We start from the raw sequence: 24,958 nt of genomic DNA, 5'->3' as shown, positions 1-24,958 counted from the left end.
TCAAAGCTCAGGAGCCATTACTGATGCAGAAGTGGAAAGAAGGTGAGAAACCAGAGGAGATCATTGGCTCCTGAACATGACCTCTGTTGCACCTGTCACCTCACAGTCCCTGTGGTTACCTGCACAAGACAGGGCTCACTGACACTCCATCATGAATGGAGAGAGGGCCCTTCCCTGGGGAGCTGTGGACAGTTACTGGTTACAGGAGAGGCCACCCATGCACGTACAAGCAGGCCTGACTCATCCCAGCCAATCACGTACACAAAAATGGACATGAACGTTGACGTTAGGTGGTTCTTCCTCCCAGAAACAAGACCCAGACTCAAAATATATTTACAAACACTTTGGCCATAGAGCTAGACTCTTCTCTGACTAGATCATAACTTAAAGTAACCCATTCACTCTTATCTACATTCTGCCACGTGGCGGTTACCTGAGCTCAAGAGACCATGCATCTCTCTTGTCACGTCTTCCCCAGCGAATCTCCCACCTGGCAGTATCCCAGAATCTTTTCTGCCTCCTGGAAATCCCACCTATTTCCTCTGTAAGCTAAAGGCCATCAGACTTATTATTGACGGTGCCACATCCACACAGACACAAGATGTTCTCTCTACACATGAAAGCGTGTGCTGGGGAAGGAGGCATTTGTTAGGGAGAAAGGGTTTCAGTGAGGGAGGGAAGGAGAGGGATGAGGGATGGAGGGGGCAACAGGTGGTGAAATGGCCCAAACCCATTTACATATGTATGAAATTGCCAAGGTGGGGGAAAAAAAGGAAAAAAAGAATCCAGGTAACTATTGACTTATCAATGGGTTGCCTTTGGCCTCAAACTGCTATGAGGTAGTTTTAATCTGCTGCCATTTAAAGCCTGATATCATAAAATATATCTGCAGAAATAATCTCAGTAGTCGCGTTGGGATTTAAATGCCTGCGGGACATGGTGGACATGGGGTGCGTGCCTCAGATGCCACAGGTGTAAGCTCGTGCTGGTGCATGTAAGGGGAGCTCTCCTCCATTGCTGGGAGGACCAAGAACTTGTACCGCCACTGTGGAGATCACTGTGGCAGTTCCTTAGGAAGATGCGAATCAATCTACCTCAAGATGCAGCTGTACCACTCAGGCCTCTACCCAAAGGACACTTCATCGCTACAGAGACATAAACTCAGCCTTCTTCACTGCTGTTCTATTCCTAATCGCCAAAAATTGGAAACAACCCACCTATCCCTCAACAGAAGTCTGTATAAAGAAAATGCAGTATATTTACACAGTGGAGTATTACTCAGCCGTTAAAAAATGAAATTCCGAGGTAAATGAATGGAACTAGGAAAGAAACCATCCTAGATGAGGCATCTCAGAGCCAGACAGACAGATTACGGCATGCATGTACTCATATGTGGACATTAGCTGATAGGTTAATGATAACCAAGCCACAACCCATAGGATCCCTGAGGTTATGTATAGAGTAAGGGACTGGGGATGGGGCATATAGATCTTGTTAGGAAGGGAAATAGAACAGATAGTTGTGGATAAATTGGGGTGGGGGGTGGCGCTGAAATGGAAGGACCAAGACAGAAGGGAAAGAGAGAAGGGGATGAGGGAGAGAATACAGGGGAGACACAATTAAAATTAAGGGCCATTTGAGGGGTGTGGGAACAATACAGTAGAAGCTTCCTAAAGTATATACGTATAGGAAGGCGATCTAGATGAAGTCGCCAAAGAATGAAGGAGGCAGAGCCCCAACTGGACATCCTGTGCCACCAAAGAAGCTTTCAGTACCAGGACTGGCTTACATCTAATGGAGTTGTTGGCCAAGGGGTCTCATGGAAACCCCCAAGCAACCCAGGCTGTTGCCAAGATTGTAGGTGGCTCTCCACGGAGGGATAACAAGGTCCTACTGCTGGAGACAGCACTCAGACAACTCACTGAGCATGAAGAAGTCGCACTGGCGCCTTCATAGAGCCCTCACCACATGTGCATGCTACCAAAGGAGAACTAGACTCCAGCCCAGCCACCAACCCTCTGATCTACACCGGTGTCCTGCCTGCTAGATACACTAGTGCAATGGTGCCACAGAGCCTGCGGGGTAACCGACCCGTGTCTGATTTGACGTAAGGCCCCCTCCATGAGATGAAACCCACACCTGACACTGCTGGGGTGACCAACAACCTGAAACTAGATAGACCAGGGACCTGGGGCAGAATTAATACGACTGTTCTAAACCAACAAAAGGAAAGTGGGACGGAAATGGCTCCCCGTGACACTCTGTCATACTCAGAGCAGTGCCTTGCTCAGCCATCATCAGAGAAGATTCCTCCTGCAGCAGGTGGGAACAAACACAGAATTCCACCGCCAGACATTGTGCAGGGAATAAGGAACCCTGGAATACTTAATCCTAAACTGGAAGTCTCTATCAAATCCCTTGCTTTAGGGTTCAGGGTACTATGCAGAAGAAGAGGCAGAAAGCCAGAAGGGATGATGGAGGACACCAAGAAAACAAGGCCTCTAATTCAGCCTGATCAAGGCACGGGTGAACTCTCGGAGACTGAGTTAGACCTGCGCTGGTCTGCACAGGTCCTTCCTGGGTATACTTCTGGTCTAGTGTTTTGTTTTGTTTTTGTTTGTTTGGTTGGTCGATGTAGGGTTTCTCTGTGTAGCCCTGGCTGCCCTGGAACTAGCTCTGTAGACGAGGCTGACCTCAAACTCATGGAAATTTGGTTGCCTTTGCCTCTCAAATGTGGGGTTAAAGGCATGTGTTACTGCCACCTGGCTAGGCTGGTGTTTTTATGGAACTCCTGAACGTACAAACAAGTTTCTTGTGCCTTCTCTTGGGCTCTTTTCCTTCTGTGTGTTTGTTCTGTCCAAATCCAATGTGTTGTTTTTGTTTTATCATTTATTTATTATCATTATTTTATTATCTCTTAGAAGTCTGTTTTTTAATGAGATAAAGAAAGGAGGTAATGCAGATGGGAGGAGGGTGAAGAGGAACTAGGGTGAGTAGAGGGAGGGGAAACTGTAATAAGAATAAATTATATGAGAAAAAAAGTCTATTTTCAACAAAAGGGGGAAAACAGGAAGCAAACAACTCAAAATAACTTCAGGAAGTCCCTGAAACTGATCGTACTCACTAGGCTCTAGATGTGTGTGTACTTCCCCAGGAGAAGTCCATCACACAACAATGTCCCAAGTGGAACATGTGCTTGTTTCTGAAAACTGTCACCTGACATTTCCCCCACTGTGGGTCTCAAAAACTCATTTCCAGTACTTGGAAAGCACTGGTACACTGGCCCAGCTTCTCCCTAGCTGTGCCCTAGTCCCCACAGTGATTTCTCTATTCACTGTCACCAAAGAGCTTTTGGCAGTTTCCAAAAGCCAGTGAGAGCTATAGAGCCATAAAAATACTTTTCCGGAGACACTTACCAGACTGACACATTCCCAAGGAGAAGTTTCTGAGAAACCCAAGCATAATGTAGCCCAGACGACCATTAGAGGCTATGTGGTAGTTAAAATGTTGTATGAGGACAGTATTTAAAGCCACACTTTTTGCACTGCCAACTACCTAAAAAGACTGGTTGCCATTCACTAGCACTGGTGCCATAACCAAGTCTTGGTGTGGACTAGGCAAGTGAGATCAGTGGAACTTTCAAAGTGAATTTTCACTCTTAGTGAATGATAGATGCATGCTATAGTGGTGTGGAAACCCAGGCTCTATCAGTAGTGTTTGGAAAAATACCACCTTCCTTTCCGGTCTTTGGTGCTTTCTCCTCAAGGCCGGTAGGTTTTACTCCCTGACCCTTTCTAGCGATTTACTCACTGGGTTCACAACTGAAAACAACTCACTCTCTCCCAGAACCTATGGTAGCCAAAATTGCAGGGTGGGGCAGGGCGGGGCATTCTGTTTTAGTTGACAAGTGGTGTTCCATTATAACCACATACCAGGATTTCCCCTTCCAGTCAGCAGTTGCTGGGCGTTTGGTGTTTCCAACGAGTGCTATTTCAAATGAAGCGGATGTGGACATTTGTATCCAGCGTTCACACACACTTCCATTTAAAATTTCTGCTACATTTTCACTTTTAGAGTGTGAGTCCTGTGTATGTGTGGTGTGTGTGTGTGTGTGTGTGTGTGTGTGTGTGTGTGTGTGTGTGTGTGTCCGTCTGGTCCTTCCACTCCCATTCTGTGAGTGCATGACAGCCATTCACCAACACACCTGCCTCATGTGGTCCTGGGGACTGAGCCAGAGCCTCGGGCATGCTGGCAAACACCACCAGATGAGCCGTTTCCCTCCCTTCAGTGTGTCTAACCAGATGGTTGTTATACAGCCCAGGCTGGTCCAGAACTCCCGTCCTCTAGTCTCTGTCTGGCTTGACAGGCCTATGCCTCCAGCTGCGGTTGTTGTTGAACTGCTCTGTTGTTGTTGTTGTTGTTGAACTCTGTTGTTGAATATATCTATATCTATATATATAAATGTGTTATATATATCACAATACATCATATATATATACATATATCAGAATAACAAAGAAAAGGAAGCCATGAATTTGAGAAGGAATAGGGAGGGATGGGATGGGAGTATAGAGAAGGGGTTGGAGAGAGGAAAGCAAAGGGGGAAGTGAAATAAATAAATAAAGACAGTTTTGTTCTTTTCAAGACAGGGTTTCTTGTGTAGCCTGGATGCTCTGTAGACCAGGCTGGTTTTGAACTCACAGAAATCTATCTGCCTCTGCCTTCCAAGTGCTGGGATTAGGGCATGTGCCACCACTGCCCAGATTGTAATTGTATTTTAGTTTCAAAATAAGCTAAGAAAGATAGTAGATATCAGGGTTGTCAGAGGGGAAGAAGATATCTTTTTAAAAAAAGGTTTATTTATTTATTTATTTATTTATTTATTTATTTTATGAATATGAATGCTCTGTCTGCATGTACACCTGCAGGCCAGAAGAAGGCATCAGATCTCGTTACAGATGTTGTGACCCACCATGTGGTTGCTGGGGATTGGACTCTAGGACCTCTGGAAGAGCAGACGGTGCTCTTAACTGCTGAGCCTGAAGATACTTTTCTTTTTTTTTTTTGACTACTTCTTTTTCATACGATTTATTTTGATAATGTTCCTTCTCCTCCCATATGTTGACGAGTTTAAGAAACTTCCAAACCACCTTCCAAAGGACTGTATCATTCTCAAGTCCCACCAGCAAATGGGTGCGCTGCCCTGCACCCCACCACCAGAATGTTCTTGGTGCGTTTTCCTGAAATTACTTTTGTGCTTTGAGATTTCACACTGGCACCCTTTGTGCAGGGCTGTCATTGCGGCCCTTTTAGGCTCTTTCCATTTGGAAATAAATTTTCTTCAGCCTGGGACATTTTCTCAAGATGTGTCTTTTCTCTTCTCTTTGGCACTGCCCTGGTAATACCTGTGGACACTCACTTACCTTGGATTGGCTCGCTGACCTCGGCTCGCTCTCTCCGATGGCCGCTTCCCTCATCTGAGTTTTAGGAGCTTTGTCAGTGCCCAACTCCATTACTAAGAAGTTTTGTTTCCACTTTAGTTTCTACATTCCATTTTCTTCTTAAAAAAAAAACAGATTATTTTTATCTTACATGCACTGGTGTTTCATCTGCTCGTCTGTCTGTGTGAGAATGTCAGATCACTTGGAGCTGGATTACAGGTAGCTGGGAGCTGCCATGTGGGTGTTGGGCCTCTGGAAGAACAGCCAGTGCTTTTTTAACTGCTAAGCCATCTCTCCAGCCCCGACTCCTTCTTTTAGAGTCTGTCTGTGTCCCTGTGTCTGTGTCTCTCCAACTTTCTTTGGCATTTCTTACATGTCAGAGGTCCTTGCATGTATGGCTTTCGTATTGGAGAAGCAGGTATTAAATGTCTGTCTGGTCAGGACACTGTCTTCTTGTGATTGGGCGCTGCTAACTTTGACTGGATGCAGAACTGAGAGAGGGACAGGACCTGTGGAAATGGCACTGGGTGGTCCTCATACCAGGAAAGAGTGCTCTAGACACAAGGCAACAGGCACTGGACACAGGCAGGGTACATGTGGAGGCATTTGAGGGAGCCCTGAGGAGGGTGGACTGGTCACCAGGAACCTCACGGGTCCCTATGTGACCTACGACTTCCTCTCAGGGTGACATGAAACACTGCCACAGACAGAGTTTTGGCATGATAAGAGCCACCTGGAAGGAAGAGTCCCCTCGCATGCCACACGATGGGTCCCAGTGAAGAGGAAGGAGCATATCAGTTGGCAGACGTGGTGACTTGGGTAAAATGCAAGAAGTATCAAATTCTGGATTTTAAAGGACTCCTGGGTAGACGTGACACAAGACGGGAACAGTGGCTGGCTAATGAGTTACTGTTGCCTTTAGCTGGGCTAGGAGGGAAGCGTTTGTTCTAGAAACACTGCATTTGGGATGTCTTACTAGACTGCCCAAGGAGAAGTTAAGGAGGTGTGTAGGGCTGGAGACACAAGTCCTTCCTGGACCTGCAAAGCACACGTGATATAAACTCAGGGTAAAAATGGCGTGTCAGTACGGCCCCCACCACGGGACCACGGATGCCTCTCTGGTGTGGGAGGCCTGTGGTGGGGAGGCTGCCCACGTGCGAGGTCTGGGAGGACAGCGAAGCTCTGTTTAATTTTGCTGTAAACCTAAAAATTCCCCACAAAATAAACTTGATTTTTTTTTTTAAAAAAGAAAATGTTATTCCAAGCCATGAAACTTGGTGGAATAGCAAAGAGGATAAGAGGACCTGAGCCAGCTCTGAGGACCAGGCCTGTGGTGCACTGTTGACAGAGGAGGGAGAGGTGAGTGTGGGACAGAAAGTGATGTGATGATTGTGCAAGAAGCAATGGGTTAAGAGGGAGGGACCGGTCATGGACTGGTGAGAAAGTCAAGTGATACAGACGGCGCTATGTATCTTCTCCTTGGCAGAGATAGGTAATGGACTAGAAAAGGCTGGGGGACTAGGAGGAAAGGGGCCAGGGACAGGGAAGGAGGGTCCACTCACTTGAGGTATTTTGTTGAAAAATGCTATGATGAAATTGAGCAAATAGAATAAGACACATTTTAAAAAGACATGTTCCCTATGTAGCCCAGGCTAGCCTCGAGCTTACGATCTTCTCGCCTCAGCATCCCCATTGCTAGGATTATAGATACACACCTCTACTACATTAGCGAGAGAACTTTAATTTATTATTTGCTTATTTCATTAAAAATGTAAATGGGGGACTAGAGAGATAGCTCAGTGCTTAAGACTGTAAACTGCTCTCGAACAGGAGTTCAGTTTGCAGTACCCACACTGGGTGGCTCGCCACGGCCCATACATCTAGTTTTGGGGAATTCAGCATCCTTTTTCGGTATCCTTGAGTACCTACATTCATGAGCACACTCCTTTAGAAGGCACACACATGGAGCTGGAATTTGCACCTTGTGATTCCCAGCTTCCGTCTTCCTCATGCCCCCGACCCTGACAATCACCGTTCTCCTTGGAGGCTGTCCAGACACAGCTACTGTAGATTGCTTCTGTTGCATGGACTCTCGGCATTCATTTTTCTATGTCTGGCCTATCTCACCTAGTACAATGTCCTCCAAGTTCCCCCAGTTTGTCAGAAATAGCAGGATTTCCTTCTTTTCTTCTCAGGACTGTTTTGAATCTGAGACCGGAGAAACACAATCCTGGCTACAGACCGACAGAATTAATCGGCCTTATTTTTATTTCATGATCTTTTTTCTTGAGATGGTATCTCACGGTAGCCTAGCCTAACCTAGAACTCATTGTAGTTCAGGTTGGCTTCAAACTCTTGGCAACCTTCCTAATTTAACCTCTGTCCGTCTGGGATTATAGACTTGAGCTAACATGCCCTCCTGATCTGCCTCTTTAGCTGAAATGCTATCCAGAACCTTCAGCTTTCTCTCCATGGATACGATGTAGCCTGAGGAGGGTGCTCTCAGTAGCCCTAGGGAGGGTACTACCAACACAGTCGCTAGCTGAAAATAGCCAAACCATGTTCAGCCGCTGTCTGGCCTTAAGCTTCCTGATCTGCAGCCCGAGATGCTGCCCTCCAAAGCTCTCTGGATTTTGGCAAGCCAGGAAGGCATGGTGTGATGTCCAAGAGAGAGCAAAGCTGGGAACAGCTGACCCTGTCTGCCTGATGCTTCCATGGGAAATTGAGAATTTTAAGAAAGAAAAGTCAACGAGGTAAAAACGGCCAATGGGGACAATGACAGGGTGTTAGTAAAGTCTAATGGCACATAAATACAAAGACGTCATAAGGAAGCCATTACGTTACGTAATTTCTGTATAACACATTAGTTGGAATACTCACTAAAATTAAGTAAAATGTTATAAAAACAGAGTCTTACATATTTGTGTCATTAAACCCAAATGGAGCTTTCAGCTAGGTTCCAATTTCTGATTTCTGGCTCTCTGGTAGAAGCAGATGGATTTCTGTGAGTTTCAGACCGGTCAGGGCTACCTACACAGTGAGAGCCTGTCTCAGAAAAAAATTATAGAAGCTGTAGCCATCTTTCAAACATTAGTGTATAACATAAAGATTGCCTCATCCATTCAAAAAGCTGAGGGCTGACTCTACCAGCTGAGCTATATGCCCTGTCAGGTTTATAAAACTTTTATTTCCTTTCTCCCTTCCTTCTCTCCTCCCTCCCTTCCTCCCTTCCTTCCTCCTTCCCTTTTTCCCTTCCTTAACTGTGTATGTGTTTGGTTGTGCATGTGCCACAGCACACATGTGGGACTTTACCAACTGAGCTAGATGCCCAGTCAGGCTTATCAAAGTCTGTCTGTCTGTCTGTCTGTCTGTCTGTCTGTCTGTCTGTCTGTCTATCTATCTACCTATCTCTCTAGCTGATTTATCTATCTACTACCCACCTACCTACCTTTTTATTATGTATGTGCATAGTTAGTGGACACCTTGCAGGAAGCCAATTCTCCTATTCCACCAGGTGAGTCCTGTGACAGTTTTGTTAAAAGTCTGCTCGCGCAATTCCACATGAGCTCCATTTGGTCTTTTTTTTTGGTGTGGTTGTTGGTTTGTTTTTCGTTTTTTTTTAAATGAGGTTTCACATAGTCTAGGCTGACCTCAAACTCAGCATGTGGTCAACAAGGACCTTGAGTTTCTGATCGCCGGCCTCTACCTCTTGAGTGCGAGGATTAAGAGCACGCACTACACCACCCAGCTTTGTGTCTCTGCGGGTGGAACCCAGGGCTTCCTGCTTGCTAGGCAAGTGCCCTACCTACTTAGTCGCGTTCCTTTCTAGCACATGGTCCCTTGCAACTGTTAGATCATCTATCATAGGACGGCTTACAGCTCGGTCATCTTCTGGGCGAGCATCTTTATCTACCACAAATAGCAACAGGAAGCGGGCAGTGATACATGTAATCGTTGCGCTGATTATTCTTTTTAATTTTTGGCAAAATGACTGGTTGTCAAACTATTTACTGGCTCAAGGGACACAAATACTTCCAAGACTCCCATACACAATGCCAAATAGCATCTTACCACGTCTGCCTCCTGGAGCAACTGATTAACTGTAAGGGCTTGGTCTCCCCTTACATCCTGTGAGAGTTGCTATTAGTAATTATACCTTGGGTGCATCGCACCATTACTACTGTGTCAACTTCTTTAATTTAAAAAAAAAATCCAGACCTGAGGTCTAGCTCAGTGGTAGAGCGCTTGCAAGGCTCCAGGTTTCATCCCTAGCTCCACACATAAGCAAAGCCAACACTCCCCAAAACTTTCCGCCTGTGTGAGGGCTGAGGTTTACTATTTACGGAAGCAGCTTGCCGTGGGGGTGCGAGTAATCTAGATTCCAGTGATTTCTTTGTGCGCCTACATGTGCTAGGCACCGGGCCAGGTGCTTTTTGTGTTTATTACTGCTGGAACCACACCTTCAGAACGTAGGTGTTCTGTCCCCGTGAGGCTGTGATATGTGAGGACAGAGTGCTGGTCAGTTGGCATGGTCAAGACTGGTACCAAGTGGCTCGACTTGGAGTGTAGCATTGATCCATTGTGTACTCAACCCCTCCTCAAAGGATTTTACATACATGCTCACGTGTAAACGCATATATTACATATTGCATATGATTATGTATGTATGCCATATATATATTCACAGCTTACCAGTTCTCTCTCTCTCTCTCTCTGTCTGTCTTTTTTTGAGACTGAGTTTCATGTAGCATAGGCTAGCTTTAAATTCGCTATGTAGTCAAGGGTGGTCTTAAATTTCTGATTCCCCTGACTGCTACTCCTGAGCGCTGGTGTTACAAGTGTGCACCATCCCTGCTCATTACGCACCCCTGTTCTGTTTAGTGCCGGAGATCAAACCCACAGCTTGGTGCTTGCCTAGCAACTGAGCTATATTACCAGCCAGACTTCAGCAAAGTCTTACTACCTTTATTTAGATATTTTTACCTTACTTTGTGCATATGAATGCTTTCCTTGCACAAATGTATGTTTGCCACACGATTGTTAGATCCTCTGGAACAGGGGCTACAGGTGGTTGTGGTTGTGACTAACGACACAGCTCCTGAGAAGTGAATCCAGGTCCTTTGCAAGTGCAACGAGTGTTCTAATCCCTGACACCCCTTTGCAGTCCCACACTGTCTAAGTGTATAAGAGCATACATATCGGTCTGGACATAGTGGCGCAGGACTTTAATCCCAGCACTAGGAAGGCAGAGGCAGGCAGATCTCTGTAAATTTCAAGGCTAGCCTGGTCTATGTAGTGAGTTCTTAAGACAGCCAGGCATGGCTGCACAGAGAGATCCTATTTCAACAAACAAAACAAAACCGGAGTGCACATGCCATAGTGTGAATGTGGAAGTCAAAGGACAATTTGCAGGGGAGTTAGTTCTTTTTTCCCACCACATGGGTTCTGGTAGCCACTGAGCTATCTCGCCCATCCTCATCAGTTTTTAAATTCCTGGTAGACTAAGCCAGCTGATCTACAAAACTCATTTCTCTGAAACCCCAACCTCCCGGAAGAACTCCAGGGCCACTGCTTCTTGTCTGCTGTGATAGGTGATCCTGGATCTAAATGTGAAGCCAGCAGTAGGGGGGAATGGGGCCTAACCTATTTACCATCATTTCTTCTGAAGGTTTAAATGAAAGAAGCAGAAGAGGGAGTGACTTGGAGGACTGATTCCTTGGAGGCTGTGTCTTTACTTGGGACAGACACTGTGCCCAGAACATAGCTGTGTGAAAAGGTGACCCTCTCTGACAGCTTGAGGCGGTTTCCTCCCTGCCCCCACTTGTTTTATTTTGTTTTGAGACAGGGTCTCACGGTGTAGCCCTGGCTATTCTAGAACTCTCTCTGTAGATCACTCTGGCCTCAAACTCACCAGAGCTCCACCAGCCTCTGCCTCTACCTCAAATGCTGGGATCAAAGGTGTCTCTCACCGTAGGCCTTTTATTCTGGGTCTTCTGCACTCTATACATGAATATTGGCTCTTGGATCTTTGGACACCATGCATAAGAGTGTTTTGTCTGCATGTATGTATGTGTACTGTATGTGTATCTGGTGCTTGTAGAAGTCAGAGGAGGATGTCAGATCCCCTGGTACTGGAGTTATAGATGGCTGTGAGATGACATGTGGGTGCTAGGACTTGAACCCTGGTCCTCTGTGAGAACAAGTGCTCTTAATCACTGAACCATCTCTCCAGCCCCGGGCACCAATTTCATGAGTCAAACAAAAAGGAAAATTAAACTGTTTCCTTGCTCTTAACCCTGGCCTTTTGACAAGCTCACAGGGCAGAAAAAGGGATCTAAAGCTGTTAACCTTCCCCATTGTTTTCCATTGTCTAAGAGGCTTAGAGCTCTTAGCTCAATGTGGCCTCAGAGTATATCATAGGCTACACCAGTCTTGCTGAGGGCATGTGGGGAGGACCTGACTGCTAGTGCTGGCTTTGGCTGCCTGTGTCTAACTTCTACCCCATTGTGCTAGTCTCCTCCTTTCCTGTGTTAGCTTCAGTGTATTTGTGATCAGCCTTGGGGGGATGCTTTCAACGGAGGTGGGCAGAGAAAATTCTGTTACTGTTCTCAGAATACAGTGATCTCATTGGGATGGTTCGACCCTCCCTTCTCTCTCTCCTTCCTCCCTTCATTTCCTTCCCTCCTTCCCTCCCTCCACCCCTCCCTCCCTTTCTCCATCCCTTCTTTCCGACTCCTTCCTTCTGATTCTCTCTGTAATCCTGGCTGCCCTAGACATTGCTATGTATATCAGGATGTCCTCTAACTCAAAGAATCTTCCTGCTTCTGCCTCCGGAGTGCTAGGGTTGCTGGGATTAAAGGAGTGCACCATTACACTCCTGCCGGTTTAGGCTCAGTTTTTCCAGAGCCTATGACCCAAGAGCTATTTCAATGGCCAGGAAGCTTGTCCCGGGAGTGGGCCAATAGCAGCTGGAAACATTCAGAAAGCCCCGCTTGGAAGCCAGGCTCTCTGATGGTGCTCACCTGCAAGCCGCTGCTGAAGACCTCTGCAGACTTCAGGGGACGGAATATCCTCTTTGGAAAGCACAAATGGCCTTGTTTGGAAATGATGGAGTGGGGAAGAGTAGGGAGAGATATGGAGAATAACCACAGAGGGCCAGAGCTGAGGTGGCGTTGGGACTGCAGGGTGGACAAAAAGGGAGGAAAATAGAGCAAAAATGGGAAGCTCAGAATAGAAGATATAAAGGAAAGTGCCAACTAGTGAAAATCCTGCGAAAGAACGCGCGCGGGGGGTTGGGGGGGCGACTGGGGAATGGTTTAGAAAAATAGCAATTAGCACAGCTAAAAATAAAGACCAATTTCGAGACAAAGCCAGACCCACAAGGAGAAAAATAAAACTCGCCAGAAAGACAATTCCTTGCAAACCAAATGCTCAAGAAAATGGGGCTAACGACACCCCCCTCTTGGGCTGTTTGGTAAAAAGAAATGGGAAACTAGATGAGCGTGGAGCGCGGCGCTGAGCAGGTGACAGGCACCAGGAGAGGAGCGTTGAGCCGGCGCTGGAATCCATAGGATTCCGGTAGTTGAGCGCAAAGGTCCTCCTGAGACTGCACCCGAGTGTCGTCCAAGTTAAAATATGTGCCGGCGCGCTCCGATCCACTCTGGAACCGCAGAGGCTCCGGCAGCGTTCTCCCAGGTCTGTCCCGGAGCCTGGAAGCCCCGGCACAGGCGTGGCGTGGGCCAGAGTGGGCGCCCACTCGCGGCGGCTTGGCTTGGGACTCTGGTGACGCCTCCCGGGTATTCGCGGCGTGAGCAGGCCGCGCGCCCACGGAATCGGGTAGACCTGGGGGCGATCAGGGAGGTGACTTGGGCCTGGCAGGGACACTGAACACTGTACGTCTCCCGGCTGGGAGGGGAGGGACCGGGATGTGCGGGGGAGCTGAGGGTCACCCGGGGCCAACGCTCCCTGCCCTGCGCCGGTAACTGGGGGCTGGACCCAGTGCCCACGGGCGCGGGTGGGCAGGGAGAGGGGAGCGCGGCGGGGAGGAGGCGGCGGGCGGGGCCTGGAGGGGCGGCGTCGCGCGGACTCCTCCTCCTCCTTGCCCTCTTTGGGCTCAGCCGCCGCGCGGCCCGGCTGCTCTGTCCTCTGGACGCCCGCGGCGATGTTCACCCGCGCCGTGAGCCGACTGAGCAGGAAGCGGCCGCCGTCTGGTAAGCGACTGCCCGCGCTGGGGCGCGGGAAGGACCGGTCGCGGGGTCCCTTGGCGCGGCTTGCCGTGCCGCCCGGACAGCAGCCGCGCTCCTCCCCGCTCGCTCTGTCCCAGCCGCGGCGGGAGCGCAGAGCTGGGGAGCCGCCCGGGGAGGAAGTTGGGCTTGAAGCGGGAGTCTCAACAGCTTTCTTTCTGGAGAAGGTCTGGGAGCCACGGGAGACACATTAACAGCTCCACACTCGGTGGCAGTGTGGGAAGCCAGGCTCCCCTCCTGCGTGCAGCCTCCTCCTCCGGCGGAATAGGAAGGATGCTCCTCCGGACCTCTGCATCCCCGGAGTGGCCGGGCCCCGAGGCGCCAAAAAAGTGGAGTCCCAAGGTGGCTGCACACCAGGGCGGGGGGAGGAACTTGTGTGACACGGCGGGGGAGTCACTTTGTTTTTCCCCCCTGAACCTGCCCGACCCACAGTTTGGGGCAACTTGGCAAGACAAAGAACCCGCGGTGCAGAAATGGTGATTTGAATCCTGTCATCCTTTTTGTTCTTAAGAACACCTAACACTCTTTGATGGCTTACGTTTGTGGCCAGGAGTTGTGTTGACACCTTCTGTGCTTTCTCTTGTCTTAACCCTTAGAGCCGCCGCGTCGGAGGGGTGGGGCTCTAAAGCCAGGGTATTGGGTAACCTGCTCTACTCTTAGCTGATGGATCTTTTAAATGTAGGTTTGTTTGCTTGACTCTGGGTTTGGGGTTCAAAGGCTTGCTTTCCTGTCGGCCGGAGATTCACTACGTGTTAGCCGGTTTCCTCTTTTCACATAAATATCAAACGTGGTTAAACGACTGCAATCAGACATAGACCCAATCCCACTGCCACCATTCGCCAGCTGTGCAACTTGTTTGTGAGTAGGGATGTGCAAAGTGTAGCTTTAAGTGCTTAATTGGCGCCTCCCCTCCACCCATCAACCTCATGCAAATCATTTCATTAAATATTTAAGACAACCCCACTAAAGTCAGATTCCATAGAGTTACCGTGAAGAGTTAGCACTGTTGTCTTAATATGCGTTGAAATGATCCATTAGCGTTACCCGAGTGGCCACATTCCCTTTGATGCTGATGGCTGACACGGAGTGGTGGTCAGATTCCAGGCACTGGAGTTGAACTCCAACCTTGACTCTGCCACTCCGACACGCTGAATAATGAATGTCCTTGGACCTTTCTGTGCCGCAGAGCTGTGCTGGTGCTGGCTCGGTGTAGCTTGCGAGAACCAATGGCTAAATGTTCAGGGCATCTGGGAACTGGTTGCTAAGTCATAGGTGGACTGAAATGAACTGTGCTGGGACATATCAACATATGTCATACAAGGCTTGATGAACACTGGACTTCAGAAAGCTGTGGACTTAACTACATAATTTGTATTTTAGATTATATTTACATTTGTGTGTGTGTGTTTGTGTGCCTGTGCCTGTGTGTGTGTGTTTGTGTGCCTGTGCGTGTGCATGTGTGCCTGTGTGTGTGTGTGTTTGTGTGTGTGTTTGTGTGTGTGTGTGTGTGTGTGTGTGTGTGTGTGTGTGCTACAGCTTGCATGTGGAGGTTAGAGGATGACTTATAGAAATCAAGTTTCTTCTACCTATAGGTCCCAGTAATCAAACTCAAAAAAGCCATCACACTTGGATGTAAGCATCCTTACCCAGTGAACGATGTTACTGGCCTTTAACTGAAGATTTTAATTCTGATAAATATATGCTCACATTACTAATGGTAGCATAAGCAGCTAAACATGAGAAGCCCCGAGTGCAATGCTGGATACATGGTAAAAGGTGTGGGCTTACTAGTTCTCTTTTCTTCCCTCTCCTTGTTATGTAGAGGAGCCATGCCGAGCCCTGCATCAGTTGCTTGCTGCTTAGCATTGTCTTTGGCCTGAATTTAATACAAGCAGAGCCACGGAATCATGACACATACCTGGATTCAGGGTGCTTTTTCATGTGGCCAGATCACAATCCCAAATTGAAAGGCAGTTTCACAATCATTGGTACCATGTATCTGTTCTGAGGCAACAGACTAACTCTGATGAAGTTTGCCCACACCAGTGATAGAAAAGCCAGGAGTTAAATGGCAACAGCTGGTGTTGGATGTCTATATGACAAGAGCCCATTTCCCTTGAAATCTGCAGGTATAAAGTCTGCTTCTCTGTCAAAGGACATGAGCCCCTGCCAGTTTGGTCACTATCATCACCAGCCAACATCAAGAAAAGGAGAAAGGAGGGAGGGTGAGGGCTCCTCACAGAGATACTGTGCAGCTGGCAAGCCATCCGCAAGACGGTTATGGATTTGGGGGAGGGCAGTTTTGATTATTTTCTTTTTCTTGTGGTGCTAGGAGTGTGTCCAAGGCCTTGCCCATACAGGCAAGTGGCCTACCCCAGGGTGATACCCACACCTGAACTTGACTTTTAAAGAGGTTTTCCAGAATATCCAACTAAAGCCCCATCAAAGCTGGAATCACCCCTGTAAGAGCCTGCAGGGGCTTGGGGTTGACTGCAAGCCTGTCTCCCCCAGAGCATTTTATGTGAGGCTGAAAGAGTTAACTCTCATCACTCTGTCCACTGAGAGCTGGGAGCTCCCCCTGTTTCTAAGGCTCGTAGTTAGAAGCCTTTGTTGGAGACTCTGTATCTGCTTATTAGGTAGGAGACACGGGGCTTGATAAAACTCAGACCCCAGTTCAATCTTGGGGAACCAAGGGAAGCAGGAAGAGTCATGGCTTCATTTTTAGCAAGCACCCCGGTATTTTTATGCTGAAGTGTGAGGAACCCTCAGAGGACCCTGGCCTCTACCCACAACCCGTACTGCTAATAACTGGCAAGATCCTACCTCAGAACCAAAGTAAAAGCCACACCCTAATCCAGACCTCTGGGGAGCCTGTCAGAGGAGTCCTTTTTATGTTATCCTATTGAACCTTGGCAATGGTTTCAGAGTCAGTGCTGGGCTTATGTTTTTAGTCTGTACAGAAATTTAATGAATTTGTTCCTAACAGTTTCACAGTGGAGCGTCTTGGCAGTTGGGGAAACTTTCCTCTGTAGAAACTCATGGGCTGGCTCTGAGGGTTGGAAGAGAGCAAGGCTGGCCTCCACGTGAGCAAAGGCCAGGATGAGATGGCCTTTTTTCTTCAGATGACATCAGCTCTGTCTGCTTGGGTCCCACCACAAGCAGCCTGTAGACGACATGGGTGAGCAGAAGGCACGATGTGGCTTCAGTTGCTGTCATTCTTCTGTATTTTGTCTTTTATTTTCTTTTTTTGTTTCGGAGCTGGGGACCGAACTCAGGGCCTTGCGCATGCTAGGCAAGTGCTCTACCACTGAGCTAAATCCCCAACCCCTGTCTTTCATTTTCTTAGATGCCCACAGGGTCTGGGCTGGCCATTTCCTATAGCTTTCATGGGAAACCAGGCACTTCCCTCCCTGAGCTGACTCCCCTTCTGAGGACTTGTTTAGATGGTACTAAATTTATCGTGGTCATGTCTGCTTCCCCCAGATAGCTGTCCACTGCAGCAACCCAGCCATCGGGTGGCAGTGAGAGAAGAGGGGCCTCCGGCAGGCTATACTACAACCCCTTGATAAGAGCTGTCAGGAGGCGTCCACTACGTGAAGCAGTTCCTGCAGACTTTCAGGGACAAATTTCTCTTTGGACCTGATTCCCATTTCTTGAGGGCCATGCCCAGTGCTCAGGGTTGCCTTACTGTGCTGTCTCCACCTGAACACCCCCTCCTTTTCAACCCAGTTTCCTGCCCCTGCTCTGCCTGCAGAGGTATGGGTTTTCCTGTTTCCTTAAGGGTATCCTTCTTCCAAGCCTGACTGGTCCTTTGTGCCCCACAGTGGTTTGTCTCAGAAGTTGGGTCCCCAGGAATGGGGACTACTTTAGGGCTACTCATCTCCAAAGAACCAGACAAGATTCACCTGTCTTGGACCCTCCCCTAGAGCTACCTGAGCGCACATCTACTCAGCCACCTTGTTAAATAGTTAAGGAATAAGTATGGAGGTGACAGCTTATCCCTGGTCCTTCCCCTCCTGTCTGGGAGTTCCTGCTCTTTACCCCCACCCCCAATTCGTCGTAAGCCTGTGACTAAAAGCTTTCATTTCTTGAATATTATAGTTCCCTTTCCTTCGCAGCTCCCTCAGCCGGCCATCCTGAGGTGACAGGATCTGGCCTCCTTCATTGAGTTGCTCGCTTCCTTTCTTCTCTTTGTGCTTTATTTCCTTCTTGGCTTGCCGTACATTCTCGGTGATTGTCACCTGTTTTAGTAGCTCCCTGTTTTCCTTTCAGCACCTCTCAATCAGGTGCTTGGCTTAGCTCATTCCTCAGAAAGCATTGATCCAGAGTACCAGATGTGAGGTTGACCCTTGAGGAACGCATTGCCGTTGTCCTTAAGGAGTGCACACGATGGAGCGTAGAGAGAGCACCATTGGCGAAGGGCTGTTTATTCAACATCAGGACCTGGGCTGGGTCTCCAGAACCCTGAGGGTGGTACCTACTTCAATCCCAGCACTGGGGAGGTTCATGGATCCCTGGAACTCACTGGCCAGTGAGTCAAGCCTATTTAACACTCCTAGGCTGGTGAGAGACTCTATCAAAAGACAAGGTAGACAGTGCCCGAGAAGAGATACCCAGGTCTTCATAAGCACTTGCACACATGCACCAGCATATATGTCCACCAGCACACACAGGGACAGACACACAAAGAAATCTGTGAGCTGGGGCTGGGGGTGTAGCTCAATTACGAGAGTACTTATTTAGCAGGCACAACTCTCAGAATTCAGTCCCCCAGCATAGAACTGGCTGTGGTGGATTTTACCACCCGAGAGGTAGGAGGATCAGAAATTCAGGATCATCCTTGGCCTCATAGCGAGTCAAGGCCAATCAGAGTACATATGCCCCTTCACAACACAAACACGCACACACGCACACACACACACACATACACACACACACCACACACCACACACACACCACACCACACCACACACACACACACACCACACATACACACACACCACACACATACACACACCTACATACACACACACACACCCCTACACACCAACACTCATATCCAAAACAAAGTAAAACCACACCAAAACACACACACACACACACACACACACCAATAAGAACAACCCCTTTCCCCCAACAGAAACAAGCAAGCAGGGAAAGAAATGTATGGGCTAAATGAATGATAGTGAACTTGGGGGGTTGGGGCTGGGGTTTGTTGGGAGTTTGAGACCAGTCAGAGCTACTTAGGAAGACATTGCCTTAAAACTGCCTCCTCCTCACACACAAGGGAAGCATGACTGATTCTGACAAACTCTGTTTACAGGCTTTGGGATTAGCCCAGGGCCTATGTGTGCTGGGTAAGTGCTCTACCACTGAGCCACACCCCATCCCAGAAGTCTGATCTTGAAGTGAGGTAGAGACAAGAAGGAGCATGGAGAAAAGTTACTTTATCCGTAAGTGTCAAGCCCCCATCTCGGAGACAAGGAAAGGTAGTGACAGGGACTTGGGCCATTGTCATCTTTCAGGGTCTTGGGGGCCATTATTGTTTTTCTGGGCCTCTGGCTGCCTAGAAAGTGGGGATTCTTGGGAGGGTGCAAACAGCAGTCTGGCACCCGTATTTCCTTCCCTCTAGTCAATGCTGGAAACTGTGGCCATCTGTTGTTTAGTCCACCCAAAAGAGGATGTTAGTATAGTTTTCTGTTTGGACCCAAGAGTGTCAGGGAACCCTGAGCCCTGTTGGTCTACACATCGGCTCTGAGAAGGCAGCAGCACTTTGGTCTGCTGGAGCTTCTAGGTGGACTGGAGCATGGAACGTAAGGGCCCCCCCACCCGCTTCCCCTTTACCCCCCCCACTGCCCCTTTACCCCTCCCCCACTGCTGACCCCTCAGAACACATTCTCAGCTTGGGGGTGGGCAGAACAGGACCTAGGGAGGAGGGCGTTGTAGTGAGACAGACATGATGGTGGCTTCTGAGTGGCTGCTGGGCACACTTGCCTTGTTGAGTCCTGAGCTCTGGATAAAAGTGTCACAGTGTACCTCAGAGCTGTGGCACCCTCGATGGCCGTTTCCCCGTTCTCATCTTATGTGCCGCTTCAGAGTAAGATTGTTTCAAAATTTTTAAACTTCGTCATTATTATTATTATTATTATTATTATTATTATTATTATTTTAATTAATTTTTTTTGTTAACAGTAGTGAATTTCCATGTCCTCATTTGGGGCCTTGCACGCCTGTAAGGTCGTTCTCAGGGGCTAGATACCAGTGAAAAATATGTAAAGTAATGTTTAGGTACAGAATTTCCACGACCCAGTTTCCGTGGAGACTTAAGTAGATCACCAGTTAAAACAAACAGATTCTCTGCTTCTATATTGGGATGTAACTTTAAAAAAATGTATTTTACTTGATGTGGTGTAGGTGATATGAACTTTCTGAATAAGTCTTGTGGGCACAGCTCTCCCGTGAAGCTACACATATTGCTTGTTTTTCTTACCTGTTCCTCTTCCCATTTCTTCCCTTCTTTCTAATTTCATGGACCAGGGTCTTAGGGAGCTCACACCATGTAGCAGAGGCTAGCCTGACCCTCCTACCTCTTACCTGTCTAAGTACTGGATCACAGATGAGAGGCAGTACACCAGGCTGGACGGAGAGGACTGAGGGAAGGTGGGGTGCTCTAAGTGCTTTGGAATTTGGGGCTAACATCTCTGCCTTTCCTGGATATGAATGTCTCCTTTGTCTCCGTCAATGTGCTATGGATTTATGGGTACTTAGGGCAGAGCCTGTGAGAATGTACCTTGCCTCTGCTATTGAGGAAGTTGGGTGCTGAGAGCTTATTAAAATATTATTTGGATTGGGGAAATGGCCTGCTACGCAGGGTCCTTACATGGCTCTCCCTACAGAGCCATAGCAGAAATCTAAACTGCAAGCGTTCAGGTCTGACGACTGCCCCAGATGCCTTTTGAGTATGGATTTCTAGGGAATTCCTGTCTGGAGAAAGTCTCGATTAGCTGTGACATCATAGCTAATATAAATAATATATTACGAAATGGATCGCAAGCAACAGGCTCCAGCCATCTGTAGGGCAAGGCTGCACGCATCTTCGAAGACAGGCTTTTACTGAAGTCGGAAACCACACGGAACAGCACAGATGGAAATGAAACTCTGCACATTCTGTCTGTGTGCTAGATGCTCCCAGTTTAGTCTTACAGGGCCCCTACCCCGACTTCCCCAGTACGGGATTCACCCCAAGTTTCTGTCTTTACTCACACAGTAACAATGTAATTGTTACTAGTGAGTCTTGTGTTCCTTGACCCCCTCCCCACCCTGTCTCTCCCTCTCTCCTGGATCTTACCACATAACTCTGGCTGGACTCTCTCTCAGGCTAGGCTGGCCTGGGAGTCAGAGGTGTGCCTGCCTCTGCCCTGTAAATGCTGGGACCAGAGGTGTGCCCAGCCACGTCCTGCTGTTGTTAGCCTCTTCAAAGCCACTCCTTTCTGACTTTTCAATGTAAAGATGAGCAGAAATCAAAATTAAACAGCAATGGAGCCTTGTGAGAAAGAACAGGCCCCCTGGTGTCCGGCCACTGGCCTTCGGACCGAGATTTCCTTTCTCTGCGTGTCTCACATCTCAGCTTCCTCGCCTGGAAAACAGGGACGTTATGAATGTCACACGAGAGTGCTTTCAACCCACAGGAAAGTGCAGCACACAACCTCACACCTTGGAGAACGAGTCGTAAGTAGTTTTGTCACCAGCTAAAGGTACATTTACTGGAAAATTAGGCCCAGGCATGCAAAAAGAAACTCCGAAGAGCTAGAAGTCAAAAGGAAAACAAAGCAAAACAAAACAAAAACAAACAAACAAACAAACAAAAAACCAGTCATGCAATGACAGACCCCCTTTCTTCGGCATAACATTTTAGAGTTGAAATAAAAAAAGTAAAATATGAACAGACGAAATTGCCACAAACTAATATCACTCCAAATTGATTCTTATGGCCCGAGAAATCTTAAAGCTGATGGAAAAATATGTTCAGTGTATTTTCCCCCCACCTGGGCATTTTAAGCCTGCTTTCTTGCCTAGTCACCAAAAATGGAAACTCGTCGATGAAAATGTCTAGGCAGGCTGGGGAGCCAGCTCGGGCAGCGAAGGGCCTGGATGTGAGAGGACCTGGGTCTGAATCCCCAGGCCAGGGTGAAAGAAGCCAGTTTACTCTGTGATTACAATCCCAGTGTCGAGGAAGCCAGCACAGGAAGATCCTGGGGCTCAGGGCCAGCCAGCCTGGCAGAACCAGCCAGTTCTGGGTAAAAGTGAGAAACTCAGACTAAAAAACCAAGGTGGAGAGTGACTGAGAAAGACCTCGGGAATTGACCTCTGACCTATGCATGCACACGTGTGTGCACACACACACATACATGTACCCATGCAGAAGAATGAAAAAGTATCTAGATTTGGGGATTCTTGGATAAGGTTTGGGCAGCTGTGAAATCTTGGTGTTCCTTTTTTTTTTTTAAAAAATGTTTTTATTGTCATTATTAGTACTAATAATTCTGAGAGGGCCTCCCCATATAGCCCTGGCTGGTCAGGAGCTCCCTATGTGGATTGGTCTGGCCTTGAACTCTCAGGATCCTGCTGATACTGCCTCTGTGGGATTACAGATGTGCGCCACCATGTTTTTAAGTTTCGAAGTAATCTTGCTTGCTATCGGTAAAAGTTATTCTTTCTCTTGCACGTTACTAGGTAAAATATCATGTTATGCTGAGGTAGCATAGGCTTCCTTAGTCTATATCAAAAAAGTAGATTAAGCTTTCAGAGCAGGGACACCGAGTCACAGATATGTCCTGAATTCAGGGTGACTTCTAGGGTGATGCCAGATGGAGCAGGCCGGCCAACTGCTTCACGGGAGCTGGGAGATGATGGCTTGCTGTGACCTCAGTGAGCGTTGACAGTGTCTCAAAGCTCCTGTGTTGAAATGCAGTTCCCATTGTGAAGTATTAGGAATGGGGAAGAAATGTTTATTTTCCTTTTTCTTTTTTCTAGATATATTGTTTAGAGTTGCGGCCTTTGGGAGCTGAATCAATGAGCTTAAAACAAAACAAAACAAAACAAAACAAACCTCTTGCTTTATAAAGTAGCTCCCCTCAGGTATGTTGTTATAGGAATAAAAACCAGACAAAATATAGATGCCATTAAGTGAATTGTGTTTGCAGATGTTGCCTCAGGAAGATCTGTTTGTTGTAAGAACAACAACGACAAAACTCTTAATTTTCAGAATGGAGAAGGGGAGCAGAGGCAGAGGAGGAAGTGGGGGACAGGAACACAGTTAGCGGTAGAGCGCAGGGTCCTGGAGTCAATCCCCAGTATTGAAAGACAAACAACGAAAACCTTTGTCAGTCTGATGTCTTGGAAAAGATCCAAACCAATATCCAAGGAAAGAGAAAACACATGACAGAAGCCGGCAGAAGAATCCTGAGGGAAGTAGTGGAAGAAATGGCCAAGGGGAAGGCTTCAGTTAGGAGAACTAAAGTATGGAAGCTGGCCCAGCAGCGAGGAGAGCATCCCGGTCCCTGGAGACTGGAGTTGAGGTCTCAGCTGGCCCAGCAGCTCACACCCACCTGGAAACTCTGATGCCCTCTTCTGGCTTCCTCAGGCACTGCACTCGTTAGCACTACCTTACACACACACACACACACACACACACACACACACACACACACACACACTAAAACACACACTAAAACACACACTTAAGAACTCCAAAGTCAAAACACCAGTAACCGAAGCTTTTGAGAATCCCTTCCCTGAATCACACAACATCATTTTTATTTTCTAATGCAAGGGAGATGGGAGCCCTGGAATGTCCCCATGAGGGACTACCATTTTCTGTGTTCCAAGGACCCTGGAGTCCATGGAGCCAATCCTGATGGAACAAATAGGTGTTTTTTAGCAGTTGCATGTAGCAATTCCTTAGACATGTCACCCAGGGACAAGTCATTTTCTTGGACTTTTGCTTTCTTTTTTTTTTTTTTTTTCTTTTTTTTTTCGGAGCTGGGGACCGAACCCAGGGCCTTGCGCTTGCTAGGCAAGCGCTCTACCGCTGAGCTAAATCCCCAACCCGGACTTTTGCTTTCTAGTCTAAGGAGGCAGTCTAGCTCCAGGTAGACCTGGAATTGTGTAACTTCGTGTGTGTGTGTGTGTGTATGTGTGTGTGTATGCATTCTGTGTATGTGTGTGTGCATGTGTGTGTGTGCATTCTGTGTATGTATGTGTGTGTATGTGTGTGTGTGCATTCTGTGTATGTATGTGTATGTGTGTGTGTGCATTCTGTGTATGTGTGTGTGCATGTGTGTGTGCATTCTGTGTATGTATGTGTGTGTGCATGTGTGTGTATGCGTGTGTGTGTGCATTCTGTGTATGTATGTGTGTGTGCATGTGTGTGTATGTGTGTGTGTGTGCATTCTGTGTATGTATGTGTGTGTATGCGTGTATGCATACGTGTGTGTGCATTCTGTGTATGTGTGTGTATGTGTGTGTGTGCATTCTGTGTATGTGTGTGCATGTGTGTGTGTGCATTCTGTGTATGTGTGTGTATGTGTGTGTGCATTCTGTGTATGTATGTGTGTGTGCATGTGTGTGTATGTGTGTGTGTGCATTCTGTGTATGTATGTGTGTGTATGCGTGTATGCATACGTGTGTGTGTGCATTCTGTGTATGGATGCATGTGCAGATGCATGAGCATAACACCTGTGGAAGCTAGAGATAGATGCCAGGCATCTCCCTCAGTCATTTCCACCTTGTTATTTTGGAACATGGGTTCTCACTGAACCTGGGATTCTGTGATTTGGTTAGACTGCCTTGTCAGTGAGCCCCAGGAACCCTCCTACCTCTGCCCTTCAGCACTGGGATTATACAGGCACTGCAGGTGCTAAGAGTAAGTGGACCTCAGGTCCCAAAGGGGCCGGCTCACTTCTTGTTCAACTGAAAGCTGCCACAAAAAGTTAGTCCACAGATTAGTAGTCGGGGTGTGGCTCGCATTTCCCCAGCAGTGGAGCCAGCTCTCAACTGCCTGGGTGCAACCTACCATGTGCATTTGCCAGAGAGCAGGGCAGTGAAACCCTGGCATGCTATGGTTGATTATTTAAGGGTGCCAAAAATTTCAGCGTCCTTTCAGACCAAGACTGAAAGCATGTAAGGGAGCGTGTGGCTGCCCGAGGTAGTTCCTTGAATAGTGTGCTTGTGTCCTGGTGTTTATTTGCTCAAGAGAATCTGCTGGGGCAATGG

General features: G+C 47.8%; 1 protein-coding gene across 4 annotated transcripts in view; it reads left to right on the top strand.

Moving 5' to 3' along the window:
• Nucleotides 1–13,544: 13,544 nt before the first annotated feature.
• The window catches only part of Rgs10 (regulator of G-protein signaling 10), a 41,347-nt gene continuing 29,933 nt past the window's right edge, over nucleotides 13,545–24,958 (top strand). For 2 of the 4 annotated variants that reach the window (XM_087584756.1, XM_087584758.1), the window contains exon 1: nucleotides 19,420–19,497. In XM_087584756.1, the coding sequence (XP_087440882.1) occupies nucleotides 19,491–19,497 (7 nt within the window). In that variant the 5' untranslated portion in view covers nucleotides 19,420–19,490. 4 annotated transcript variants of the gene reach the window in all.

The sequence above is a fragment of the Rattus norvegicus genome, chromosome 1 (genome assembly GCF_021556685.1).
Source record: "Rattus norvegicus strain SHRSP/BbbUtx chromosome 1, alternate assembly SHRSP_T2T, whole genome shotgun sequence".
NCBI lineage: Eukaryota > Metazoa > Chordata > Mammalia > Rodentia > Muridae > Rattus > Rattus norvegicus.
Note: the sequence above shows the minus strand (reverse complement) of the source record. Positions and strands in the feature narration are given on the sequence as shown.